The sequence below is a fragment of the Mastacembelus armatus genome, chromosome 3 (assembly GCF_900324485.2).
Source record: "Mastacembelus armatus chromosome 3, fMasArm1.2, whole genome shotgun sequence".
In the NCBI taxonomy this organism is placed as follows: domain Eukaryota; kingdom Metazoa; phylum Chordata; class Actinopteri; order Synbranchiformes; family Mastacembelidae; genus Mastacembelus; species Mastacembelus armatus.
The window spans coordinates 3793277-3807379 of NC_046635.1; the positions used below are offsets into that span (position 1 = coordinate 3793277).

General features: G+C 39.5%; 1 protein-coding gene across 1 annotated transcript in view; it reads left to right on the forward strand.

Annotated features, from left to right (window-relative positions):
- The first annotated feature begins 4878 nt into the window (after positions 1-4878).
- The window catches only part of coro2ba (coronin, actin binding protein, 2Ba), a 34701-nt gene continuing 25476 nt past the window's right edge, over positions 4879-14103 (forward strand). Inside the window, exons 1-2 of the mRNA XM_026319836.1 lie at positions 4879-4952; positions 6492-6605. Of these exons, the coding sequence (XP_026175621.1) occupies positions 6591-6605 (15 nt within the window). The 5' untranslated portion in view covers positions 4879-4952; positions 6492-6590. The remainder of the gene's footprint in view (positions 4953-6491; positions 6606-14103) is intronic.

The window sequence follows — 14103 nt, forward strand, 5'->3', positions numbered from 1 at the left end:
TTAGGTCCTTCTCCAAATAAGAGCAACACTAAACCCTAAATCACTGATATATAGTGGTTTCAGAAAGTATTCAGACCCCTTCACTTTCTTGCACAACTTTACAAAACTGTATTGTTACTTTTAAATCCATAAAATACCCATATTTGCCCATCAGCATGTTTTTAGAAACTTTTGCAAATGTACAATATGACAATCATAAATTTTAATCTCTCATTTAACTAAACCCATCGTTCAATATTTTGCAAAACAACCTTTAAATCACATCACAAGTCTTTTAGGTACACCCCTGTATTTTGGGCAGTCTATTTTTCATCAGACAGATCCTGTCAGGCTTTGACAATGGGAAGCGTCTATGAATTGGTATTTTTAGGTCTCTTCACAGATGTTTTGTGGAGTTTAAATCTGGGGTTTGGTTAGGCCAATCAAGGACATTAAGAGACTTGTCCTGAAGCTACTCCTGAATCACCCCTTTCTCAGGTCACATGTACCCTAGACCAAATTCCTTTAAAGATTCTCTGTGTTTTTCTCCATTCATCCTTCCCTCAGTTCTCACCAGTGTCTCTAGCCCTGCTGCTGAGTGCTCAGAGTTCAGTCTTTGTCTCATCATACCAGAGTATTCTTGGATAATTTAAAGCAAGCCGTCAACTGCCTTTTACTCAGACTTGCTACAATCAACCCACTCTGCCATAAAAGCCTGACTGACACTGCTGAGGTGGTTGCCCTCTGGCATGATTTCCCATCTATGAAGTTCTGTCAGAGTCATTGATGGTTATTGTTGGCCCATTTATTCATTATGGTATTATGGCCAACTGTAGGAAACATCCTGGTGCTTCACCCTATTTAAAACAGCTTATCTCCATTATCTATAACCTTTCTAATTTGAACAAATCTATAATTGAACAACTGGGTTACCAAGTTCATGTTCAATAACTGGGAGAGAGGTTGTGCACTGTTAAAAATTATAACATTGTAAAAGCATTTAGTTAAAAAGCATATCTCCTTTACACTGACATAAATCCCGATCTGGTGAGAGCTGGGAGGGATGGGAGCTTTTTTCCATTGAAGGACTCAGTAAATCCGCCCCAATGACCAGCAGGTGAAAAAATAAAGCAAATGAGAGGCTCTGGGAGGAGAAACGTAGTCAGAGAGGGAACATAGAAGAATTAAAAACTGTTGGAAAATGAAAACGAGAATACAAGACCAGAGCAATATATTTATGTTGTGAGTGAATAAACAGTGGAATTCTCTTCTCATGGTTGAGCTATGCATCAACTACAGAAAAAGTTACACTTGTGACAACTCTGAAGTGTATGTTTCTATGAAATACACAAAACTGATTTATGAGTACCTCAATTAATCTTACTCACACTTTCTGCACTGCTTACTATTTCTGTCAAACTTTCTCAGCTACTTTGCCTACCTCTGTCCATTTCTTCATGGCCCTACTCATCTCCTCCCCTCTTCTTCTTCACTTTGCTTCAAGGCCCTGCTTCAGATAGAGGAAGTGGTTTGTGTGCAGACTGTGGCTGGCTGGAACACTGTACTGTGCACTGGGGAAGCTGAAATTTGAGCCCCTGAGCATTAAATGTTCCACTAGAGCAACAATTTCTGTAGGTCAGCATTAGAGGATCCGAAGGGGGTGCTCAGTCACATTACAAAGCAGAGAGAGCAAGAGCTGAGGTAATGGGGGGAACTGCTCAATACTATACCTAAGGACTTTGCCATTCTAGTGGTCACGTTGGTTTTGGTGCACCATATGTAGACCTGGATTCAAATCTGACCGCATGCCTTTGTTGTATATCACTGCCTTCTTTCTCCTATGCCATTCTTATCTCTCTCTCTCCCTCTGCTGACAGCTGGCAAGCAAAGCAGAAAAATGAAAAAGAAATACAGATTAATGTATGAGGCGTATGTGTTCCAAGACAGAAAAACAGTACCACTCGTGAATAAGAGTCAATCTAGGACATATGTTGTTGTGCTTAGGACTCACCTGCAAAAAAATATTCTGGATTAAAATAACACACACACATATTTCATGAGTATTTGCCAAATGGTGGCTGTAATCAAACCTACACAGAACACTGTTTGTACTGTGAACAGTATGGAAGTTGGGACATTTGTAGTCACTGCGGTCAACATACACATTAGCCTAGACCATGAAATTGTTTTACATTGGAGTTTTTACATTGCCTATGCAAGCAGCCTTTAGTCTGCAGGATTACTCATCCCATTGACTGCTTTTATAATGTGGTTTCTGAGCAGTGAGTCAGCTAAGGGGCCAAAGTGCAGGGATCCCTAGGTGAGCTTTTTGACTCTTCTAGTGGTTTTGACATCATTGCCAGTTTTCTGTAAGTCAGCCTAAATCAGTGAAACACTGGTTGGTTATATCACATTCATCTGCTTTGTGTTTTGTAACAATAATCTGCTCAGCAGATTGATAAAATAATGCCTTACAGAGTAATGCTGTCTCACACTTGAGCTAGGGGAAAATGAATCATGAGGGATTCTGATGAGCTATGCATCAACAGGATCAACAGAGCAATAATGAGAGATTCATGTACAAATGTTAGAAAATGTGGGGCTGGTTGGCAGAGGTCCAGTTTTTTTAGATATCTAATTGCACATTTTAATGCTGCCATTTTGTATCTGAAGTGCTGCAGTTAAAGTGTTTATCAGCTGTGTAAACACTGGTCTATTGCAACCTGCATGGTAGTGGATGAAGAATTGAAATTTCAGTCTTAAAAGCTTACAGAGTTGCATGGCCAGTGTTACAGCCTGTAGACTAATCCATATGTGTGTGTGTGTCTATACTGTAATTCTTCCAGTTTGTATTGATAGTTATTCAACTGTAACATCCTGCCCTCTGATAAGTTGCTAGCTACCATTAGCTAAGAAGCTTGTGTAGCTAGTGTATTAGCTAGCCTGAATAGTCAAACTACAGTCAAATGTTACACAATGTAAATGTTGAATAGTATAGAAGGAAAAATACAACATCTCCCAACTTAGTCCTAGTGTTTTTTGTTTTTGTGCTTTTGTTTTGTGCATCACTTTGGTCAACTCTGGTTGTTTTTAAAGTGCTATATAAACAAAGTTACAGTTACAGTCATATTTTTACGTTTGAGACGTCTACGCTGATAGCTAGCTAACGTTAGCAAACAACCAGAGACGCCTCGATGCTGCGGGTTAATGAGGTGACATATAACGCTGCCTTAGTAAAGAGAGGACAAACTCCTGCACTTACTTTGTTTTCAACACCTTTTCAGGATGTATGAAGACTCATTGCGGTTGGACAACACTTGAACTTTACCTGTATCCCAAGTCTTTACCATTTTAATCACCGTGGACGCTTAATGAAGACGTATGTCATTTCCGGCCGCCATCTTCGATCGTGACCAAGCGCAGATCTGAAAACCTTCAGCAGCTGATGCCGTATCGTTCTCTGACAACGCGTCTCACCCACCGCCATGTTGCCTGCGGCAGAATGGTCTTTCTGCTCAGTTGAGTTGAAAGATTTTGTGGATTTCCAAATCAAAGAAACACGAACACCAAGTAAGATGTTACCTTACAACGTGTAGCAACGTGTTGAATTTGATTTATTGCAATAACTTAATCCAGTTAGTTTTTTTATCTGGCGAATTAAATGCGTCGTATCATTAAGGTGCTATAATTCTGTCCGTTGTGTAACTGTAGTGTGCTGTATTGTGTTATTATGTTCAGTAGCTCAACCAATTAAATCTTCCTCTGGATGTTCACTAAAGAACTACACTTGTACAAGTGTTTATGTGACACAATGCAGCGTCTCCCACTAAATCTGGACAGGATTATAGTCAAAATGTGAAGAAATCCAGTTGCACACATGGGAACCTGTTGTCATTTATTGTACTTTGTTTTTTATATACAAATATAAGTCACTAGGGCAATGCAATAGGTGTCACCTCACCAAGGAAATTTCATATATATTGACAAGATGGCATATAAGGTACAAGGTAACAATTTCAAGGTAATAATATGATTTTACCACAAGAGGGCAGCAAACTGTTAAATATGGTTGTTTCTGCCCAAGTTAGAAACCTGTTTAAGGGTCAGAATAGTAGGATAAACAAGGAAGCTAAATTCCTAATGCAAAACAGACATGTCATTCATTGAAACACAAAGAAATTATGGATTTAAAGCAAACAACCAAGCCATACAGTGAACACTGTTTACCTTTGCATTCATCAATGTGAATGTTGTTGATGTCAATGTATATTGAATTTCACCCAAAAAATGTTCTCTCCTCCCATCTTGTTTTTTTTTAAATAGGAACATATAGACAAGTGGTGCAACATGTGCGATAGGGTGGCTCCTCCAGGTCTGCAGGGCCCCAGATCTGCCAAGTCCACCAAGGAGATGCTGTCTGTTTCCTTCACACCTTTTCCATGGTGGGAAAACTTAAGTACCTCAAACACCCTGAAGCATATAATTTTAGCGAGTCAGCTCTATGGCAGAACATATAAGTTAGATCATACTCTTGAAGTTTATGAAAATGACTACCTTATGATTTATGTTCTGTATGAGCTGAAGTGATTATCAAAAGGCTTTTAATAAGAAAGCAATTCTAAACTTGGTAATTTATTTATTTTAGCAGACAAAAACATTCATCACTCATGCAACATTATAATGAGTGAAGATTTTTTTTGTGTTGTTTCTTATAATACAGTAGGACCTATAAAATTAACATTTAACATTAGCAATATAACAAGCTTAATAATGTTCTGCTTTGTCCTAACCGTGTGTAACTGTGTCGCACTGTAGATCTTTTCTCATGTAGACTTTGAAGCCCCTCTCCCCGATCCCTAACATGCACACAGACACAGGAAATACTTTTGTTCTCTGCAGGAAATACTGAGCATGAGGCGTCAGACAACACTCCTAAAGACTGAAATTGGGAAGCAAAGTGACTGCTGATATGTGTGAGTGTGGAAAATTATAATGAACTGCCTGTAATGAATAATTTCTGTCATGTCACTCAGTAAGATAAGATAAACTTTATTCATCCCCAAAGGGGAATTCAGGTATGAACTTATCCTGTCTTTATCTGTCTTAGTGACCTTTACTCCAGCATGTACAGGCGCTTAACTGTATACACACACATGCACACACACACACACACACACACACACACACACACACACACACACACACGTACATGGAGATGCACAAAACAAAGGCAGTATTGTGGACTGCAGCCATCAGAGAAAAGTTCAGATAACTATGGGACGTTAAGCCATGGTAACTGAGTTGGAATCTTGGCCTGTTTCTAGCATCCCTCTGTTTCAACAATTAGTACGACAAAGACGTGTTACTCTGTAAATGCAGGTGGGTGCCTTTGTGCTACTACACTCGTGAACTTACAAGGACAAGAAAACATGCCAAAAATGCAGTATATCATAGCCATTCACCTTCATTTCGATTCATCTAGACTGAAGACTGAGAACAGTGTTTGAATTTGGGATTAGAAGGCAAATACACAATAACAGTTAGCATTAGCATCAGATCTGGGGTATCTATAGGGTTGAAATCAGTATCCGGGCAATAAGAATATTTCCTGATAGAGATACATATCACATTATGGAAAGGACATGCAACATTGAATCAAACTGATTTTCATTGCAGTTAATTGTGCTGCACTGAGATAAAACTCATATGATTAAAACAGAAAATTTTAATACTAAAAAATAAATCAATCTTGTTAGTTTTAAGAGAAGTAAGTTAAACTAAGGTAACTTTATTACCATTACAAAAGTTGTTAGAAATTTGTGTTGTCTTTTATTTCAGTTACACTGGAAGCAAAACTCGAAGCACAATTTGATCAAATTATAACATATAATAATTTGATTCAGTGTTTGGTGATATTTAAGGATACATGTAGGGATTGAGTGAACAATAACAAGATAAACATTATCAGTGTCCTGCAAAGTACTGTTTTTCAACTTCAAAAAATGTTCTCCTCCTATCGATGCTTGTGTTACTCACACACACATTTATTCAAACCAGATGACGTGCAGCTAGCTCCTTGCCTGTGTAGCAGACTGCGACACAACATCCAACTCCCTCCCTCCTTCTCTCTGTATCTGCAGTCTTCTCTTCGCCTGTCCCAGGCAGCACTGCTCCCTCCTCCTGCAGCCCTTCCTGACTGCTCATCAATAGGCTCTATTAGCCCATCACTAATTATATTGTGAGAGACAGAGAGTGAGAGAGGGCAGGGCAGCCTGACTCTGTGTATGTATTTGCGTGTGAGCAGTTGGTGAGGGAGGAGGCAGGGGTGTATCCTAGCGGGGAGCTTTTCCCTGTTGTAGTAACCAACTGCACACCGACTGCCAGCCATTACTTCATTGCAGCAGCAATCAGCCCTTCTGTACTTAGTGAGCGAGACACACTAACCTGTCTGTCCCCTCCTCTCCCGCTCTCTCTCTCTCTCTCTCTCTCTCTCTCTCTCTCTGCATATTCAGCAGAGCTGCCCTTCTCTCCTCCTCATCACTCTGCCACTCCTGCGGCGTTGCTCTCTGCTGGAAGAGGACACTGGCCTGCTCCTCACCCACTGTTTCTGCATGACTGTCACAAAGGTAGGATCACTCTGGATGGCGAACAACTTTCAGGATGTCACCGGTGATTTGGGCTGGGGGTTAGTTAAGGCATTATTTTAACATGTGTGTGTTTTGTCTGAGGAAGAGTGAAGATGAGTTTTTGAGCAGTGTTGGAGTTGCTGGGTAGAGCCAGGTTGTCAGGATGCTGCTGTCTGAGGATGTGTGCTAATGTCTGTTTCTGTGATTGTGTTCACATTAGAAAGGTAGTCTGGTCATTAGACCAAGCTCAAATTATGAGATTATGTCATCTAATCTATGTTTTGCATGCTGGCAACAATTCATTCTGGATAAGAGGAAGTTTTTTTTAACATTTTTTTATCCATGTAAGAGCTACAAAAACGCAGCTGCAAAGAGTAAAGTATATTTTCTCAAGCCCTACTGTGGCTATGACAAATAGTGATTAATACTACTAATTAACAGAAGGACTACCATTACAGTATTTAAAGTCTGGTTTACAGTACATTAGTACTTCACATGAAAACATAACTTAGTTTTAATACAGATTAATCAGCAGTGTCAAAGTGCTTCAGTCATAGAGTGCCTTCTGATTAATTTACTGTGTAAATGTAAAAATGTTCTCACAGTCAACATTATGAGGTCTCAGGCCCTGTTATTGGATAAAAAGCAGGGTACCGCAAGGCAAACCACTAAATTTTAGGCTAAAGGCTTGGTTTTTAGTTAATGGGTTACGTTAATGTTAGGGTAAGTGTTGGGGTTAGACATGTACTGGAGCCATATAAGATTATGGTAAGATTTTTGGAAATAGTTATAAGGTAGTACAGTCTTCAGTCAGTACAAGTCACATCAAGAAGTGTGTTTATGTTTAGGTGTGTGTGTATTAGCAGTCACAAGTTGACCTTAAAGTAGACGTGTCAGCCCACTTGGCCTGGTGTTTATGTGCACCCATGTGTGTATTGTGGTTGCACTCTGTGTAGCAGCTGTAGCAGCCAGTTAAATCCTCTTAATCAATTAACAGAGATAGACAAATAGGATGAGAGACGGCCAGAGAGACAGAGGAAATTAGCACACCTACTCTCATGTAGAGAGTTAAAATGTCCAAAAATAGGTGACCTACTGTAGACGCAAGAACAATGTCCTATATACTCACACTCATGGTCACACACCTGTACGTTCCCCACAGAACCTCTGTTGGCATAGCCTGTGTTTCTGGCTGGCAGTCTCTAACACAAAACAACATAAATTTACAGACATTTGCTCTCAAAGTCCAGTTTTTCTGCCTTTGAGTGAGAGACACTGCGCAGGAGGTGTGTGCTGCTGTGTAGGTGGATATTCTCTACTATGAGAACTGAAAGAGGAAAAGGCCAGGTACTTATCCGTTGGCACTGAACCAAAGCCCAAATCTGACTGTAGACAAGGCCAGAGGCATTTTAATGAATACACCCATTATTTTTTTTGTCTCTGCTTGCATTTTGATCCCTACCTGCAATTACGAAAATGAGGTGCGGAGGAAGGAAGGAAAAAAGACCAAAATGTGCTTTGGCATCTCAGTAAAAAAAAAAAAAAAAAAAAGGTATGAAAGCACATTATACAGTGGTATCAAAAAGATGATGGCTGTGTGGGAGAAGCAGAGAGAGAGAGAGTCAAGGGAGCTGTTTTCATTGCTCTGCCTGCCAACAGCAGAGAAGTCACCTTGGGAAGGATACAGGACAAGAGCTTCTCTGCTGATGAGGCTAAACAGCCTGGTACCACCCAGCACGTGACACAGACCGACAATAGTCCAGAGAGGTACTCACTGCAATACCTACATAGCATCAGACCCAGATTTCAGTTGTCTCTATTGACCTTTTACTACTACTGTATAAATGTACACCGATTTGCAACAGGGGCACAGATACTTACACATGTATTGTAGAACAAGCATGACAATGGCATCATCCCCTCTTCACTTGGTGTTTGCTTACAAGCATTAACATAAATTAAACTACTATAAAAATTACCCACAAGCATTTATAGGACCTTCTCAGAGTCATTTCCATGTTTGTATACCTATTTAATCAAAACTCAGAGGTACAATAGGCAGTTTGTCAAACAACAATCTAGGTAAAGATTCTATATTCTGATTTTAATAATTAAACTTTTGTCTGAACAACTCATTAAGTGTTTACCTTGATGACAAAATTGCATTACAAAACACAGTGTATATTGAATGTTAAGAGCTTGAGCTGCTACATCGCACAGTTTTTAAGCGATGCTACTGTAGTCTTGGTAACACTTCACTGAATTTGGACCTCAAACTTTACAGTGTCTCAGCATGTATATGACGCATAGCACATGTAGTCGCTTGCTGATATGAAAAGTGAACCTAAATAATCTCTGTTAAAAAATATCAGAACATTTAATGAAAACCAAAAATAGCTGCAAATTGTAAATACCCATGTTAATGCCCAATAAATCATCAAATGCATGGATTTTTCCAAAGCAGACACAAATCAGTGTGTATTAAAATAACTGTCAACCAGAAACAGACATAAATGGGAATGGTCTAATGTTGTCATATACAGTTTAAACTTTGAAACAAGAAACTATCATTCACTCGTCACACAAAAAAGCTGACAGAGAAAATAGGTCATTGCCTGTTTAAATCCATGGCCTTTGCTTTAAACATGGCCTCATTGAGTTGAGTCCTCTGTGAGATGAGACCATAAGCTCTTTAGCTTTTTAAGACCAACACTTTGGTCAACTGGCCATCATTTTTTGGGAGAATTGAAGTTTATCCAAATATCCTAATACCTAAAATTGAAAATCCTAATGTGATTTGTAAAATACCAGAAGGTAAAGCGTTACTAAATTGCTGGATGATGTTATTATAGTGTATGTTTATAAAGATAATCAACCCTGTGTATGTCAGCCACCGTGCTGTGGAGGAAGTACTATTTGAGTTTAAGCCTGTTATAAAACACAACACAAAGCACAGATAATGCCTTTTCTTGCATATAACTGGATTTTCTACAGCATGTTGGTCTATAATTAATAAAACATAATGTGACAAAGACTTGACTCTGCACCTGTATTACAGTTACATGGTTTGCATATTTGTCCACTAGCCCCAAATATATTTATTCTGTATGAATGAAGTTAGTATTTGCACTCTGAAGGCTCCTCTTTTTGATATTTTTTTATTCAAAGCCTCAAATGCTGTTTTTCCCCTAAAATTGTAGTTTATTGACACACTGTCTACTGTCCACCATTATTTTTTTCTAAATTTAGGAAATTTAGAAAAAAATAATGGTTTCCTGCCTTTTTAAGCAGCCATTCATTTCCATATATTTCCACTATTGTAGTTTTTGTTACACTATCATCAGTTAAACTTGATGTTAATGTAGCTTATCTACAGGCTATTTATCCTTTATATGTAAAAATAGTTAAATGAAAATAAAAGAATGTGTTTTTTCTTCAGCGAGATGCTATGGTGCTACATACAGCATGCAGCTCTCAGTGGGGAGGCAGAAAACTGCCAGCACATCAGGGCACAACATGAAATTATTACTACTATATCTGTTCTCATCTGCTTTGTGATTGTATGTTTGTGTTTGCATGACTGTGTGGACGTGGATGGGAGGGCACAAGTGTGAGTTGGCAGACACATCATATGTAAGTGGGTGGATAACCCCCATTACTGCTAAGTCATACTATCAGAGATCTTGTGATACCAGCAAAATCTTTTTATCAGCTTTCTTTGACCTAAATTGTGTGAATTTGTGTGTTGATATCCTCAAGCCCAGGGGTCTCAAACTCCAGTCCTCGAGGGCCACTGTCCTGCTTGTTTTCCAGCTATCCCTGCCCTACCAGGTAATCAGCAGATTACCTGGATCAGGTGTGTTCATCCAGTCAGAAGCTGCAAGGGCAGGGCTAGTTGGAAAACAAGCAGGACAGTGACCCTCGAGGACTGGAGTTTGAGACCCCTGCTCAAGACTGATGAACCTGATCCCAAAGTAGCCAAATGAAACAGCTGGCAGCTACTCCCTTACATAAGGTAAAAATAGAAAGAACAAATTCATACAGAAAAACTACTCAGCCTTCCATAAAAGATCACTTTAGTCTCCTCCAACAACACAGGGGGCAACAGCAGCTAGCTTTAGTATTGACTGTTGCCCTGAGTTACTCGTCTGCGTTTTGGTTTTGCTCTCAGTACACAGGGATCAAGGAAGTGGCATAATAGCCTCGGTTGGATTTCTCTGTGAAAGAAAGTGACCTCTAAGAAAGGCGGAGGTCACCTAGGCCTCTATGTGCCAATGACCTCCAGCAACAGATTTCTGGCAATCAAAGTCCAGAAGGACTGAATTTTCTTTCATACTCTGTTTTTGCATTTCGCAAACAATTCACATGTGGCATAAAGCATAACGGCAAGTTGCTGGCAAAGACGTTGTTGCTTGTTCTTTTGAATGCCTCCCTGATTAGAAAGCTGTGATTTGCACAGCAACGTCTTAAATGGTCCAGTTGTTTTTGGTTGGATACCACAGAAAGGGCAGTGTGCAGGGCTGGGGGGACAAGGACAGAGGGCCGCTGAAGGAGCAGAATGGGGAGGATTGGGGGGAAACGGCCTTTGGAGTGTCCCTTTTTGTTCACCAGCGAAACAGTCATGTTTCAGAGCTCTTTATATTTACTTACCTTCATTTTCTGGAGACATATTCTAACCATTATTTGCCAAACCCAACCCTTTGTCTCATCCTTAACCCTAAAGCCAAATTTAACCCTCAAACAGAGTACAAAAGTGAGCAACCCTAATGTCATCCCATTGAAAAAATGTCTTGATTTTATAACTAATTGTAAAACTCAGTCATCACATAGCGCAAGAACACACACACACACACACACATGCACATACGCACATGCATGTTTCTATCCAAGACTTTATAATTAACCTCCTAACGTGAATTCTGTATAATTCAAAGTAGCATTCCAGCTGTGCTAAGTGTGTTTGCAATTATACATAAGCAAACACCCCAACTATAATGGAGGCCCAGGCTGCTCTGATGGCAGACACACATATGTGGTTGGAGAAATGACTGAAAGCCATTTTTAGAGTGTTTATGGTACAGCCTCTGCTGTTAACAGTAACAAATCTCAGGGACTGTCCTGTTTCTTTTTTTTAATTGTGATTTTCGCTGTGGCCCTGAGGTGCAAGACACAACAACATTCTGCAAAACGCAACAGCAAATAAAAAGACACAACATTTCAAAAACTGAATTGAACTGGGTTCTGTCCAATCATAAACAGGAATTGTTGTCACTGCCTTTTTTCATAATTAGGAAATATGTTTTTCCCTTTTGCTGTTGTGTTTTGCACCTCAGGGCCACCATAGTGTGTGTTTGTCCAATCAAAACAGAAAATAAACATTTGCTGTAGAAAGGCCGACCACATGTACAAACGCAAATCTAAGCACATCCACACTCAAACTGTCTACATCCTTTTCTTGAGTCTGATTTAGACCAATGGCCATTTGTCAAACTTGATGTTGGCCCACACGCTGTCTTACACGCAGCGACACACAGACGGACACATTAAACTGAAAGCTAAATCGCTAACCTAGCAACCTAAAACCTGCTTTTGCTAGAGCAGGAAAAATGCACAACAGCTTAGTAGTTAAAGAGTACTAAATCCAGAATGAAGCTTTTTTGTTTCTTATATTCACTCCTAAATGAAGCAGATAAAAGAATTAACATGGGAGAGAGCAAATTGTCTGTGTGAAGAGGGGGGGAGACTAAAAGTGTGAGAAAAAGAGAGAAAAAAGAAGAATAGTTGTAAGAAAGCCACAGAATAGCATTCACCACAGGAAGACATTCAGATCTCATGAGCTCATTGCCTGTCAGAAAGCTTCCTTACCCTGTGCCGTGTGTGAGACTGTCTGTAAAAACTTTTCAAATTTGTGTGAAAGGCCTTAAGTGTATTTCCAAAAGATTTGGGAAACTCTTCTTTTCTGGTGTCACTGTATAAATCACTCATCCAGTGCAAATGCATTCACACAGTACAGACTCTCATAGAGTTGCAGACTTGAATTGATTGTAAAATGTGCCCAGGGGAAAGCTTTGTGGCGGCTTTTGTTGGATAAAAGTGTTCATTTTTGGAATGCCCTTTGGGATGTTGTTGAAATAGAAGGAATCATGAAATTATTTGAGGACATCCTCCAGAGGAAATAAAGACACCAGAGAGTGACCATTACCAGCACCGCCTTACCCCTCCAGCTGAGATTAGGTTTACATCCAATGGAAAGTGTGTGTGTGTGTGTGTGTGTGTCAGCACATAGGATGTGCTTCCTGTTAGTCAGCCAGGGACAAGGCAACAAGTGCACTGAGGCAAATGTGCAGTTCAAGTGTGTGTGATTATGTGTAAGGTAGTTTGTTTAACAGAAACCCCTCTGGTCATTACAACAGGGTGTTACAATGAGGGTGTCTTGTCGGATCATGTTTAGCTTTGGCACACTGAAGCAAACTAAAGGGTTTGGAGCAGCTGTAGAAAACTTGACTGTAAGTTTATATCAGAATTCTCAATAAAAGTAAGTAATGGCAATTAAATATTAAATCCCTAGTCCCAAGTCCTGCAATAAATCCTCCCTTCATGAATGTTGTAATATTTAATTACTGGTCATTGGGAAGAGACGACAACTTATTAAGAAATCAACTTTATAGTCATTTTGTAAGATGTAGTTTGTTGTGCTGTTGAGTTGTGTTGCATTTTGGCAGCAAGGTCATTATTTTGTCTTTTAATTCCTGTCTGCACAGAATGTGTCACATTGTGTAAATTTACATTTGACCAGTTTTATGATATAACAAACTGAAAACCTGTGATAAAATACGTTATAAACTGCAACATCTGAAATAATCACAAAGGTTATTGATTATTAAAATTGACCCCTCTAAAATATAACAGTATCACCTTTGTGAGGGGAAAATTAGCTGGTGCACCTAATAAACTGGAAGAGTTTATAACAACGCTGTGTCCACCGAAGTAGTTTGTAAGTTCTGGGAAGATCACAGAAACAGACAAGTAAACAAGCTTGTTTCAAAGAGAAAATGAAGGCACATGGTATCATTTGGTCCCAAACCATCTTCTGTAAACATCTACAATAAATTACAGACATGGTTCCAGTCTTTATAATGTAGAGTAGTAGCGCCTGCCTTTTTCTCATGCAAGTTGGGTCTACTGGTAGCTAATCTGGCAAATATGACTCCAGATCTCAGAAGTTCCTTTAGTCCAAATTTATCACACACTGTAGTTGAATGGAATCAATCCCAGAAACCAGTCTGTCTCTTTCACAGCCACATGTAAAATCACCAGGCATTAAATGTACTGAGCTTTTACTGAACAAAGGCAATGAGAAATAAATGCACTCTTATTTGCATCACTGCAGTTGCACTGGTGAAGCTGCAGTGGTCAGAGCGTGTTAACTACAGTGGCCATTACAGTGCCACTGTAGTGAGAATCAGGGTGGTCCATTTTCTCACTGAAGCAGTAGTTC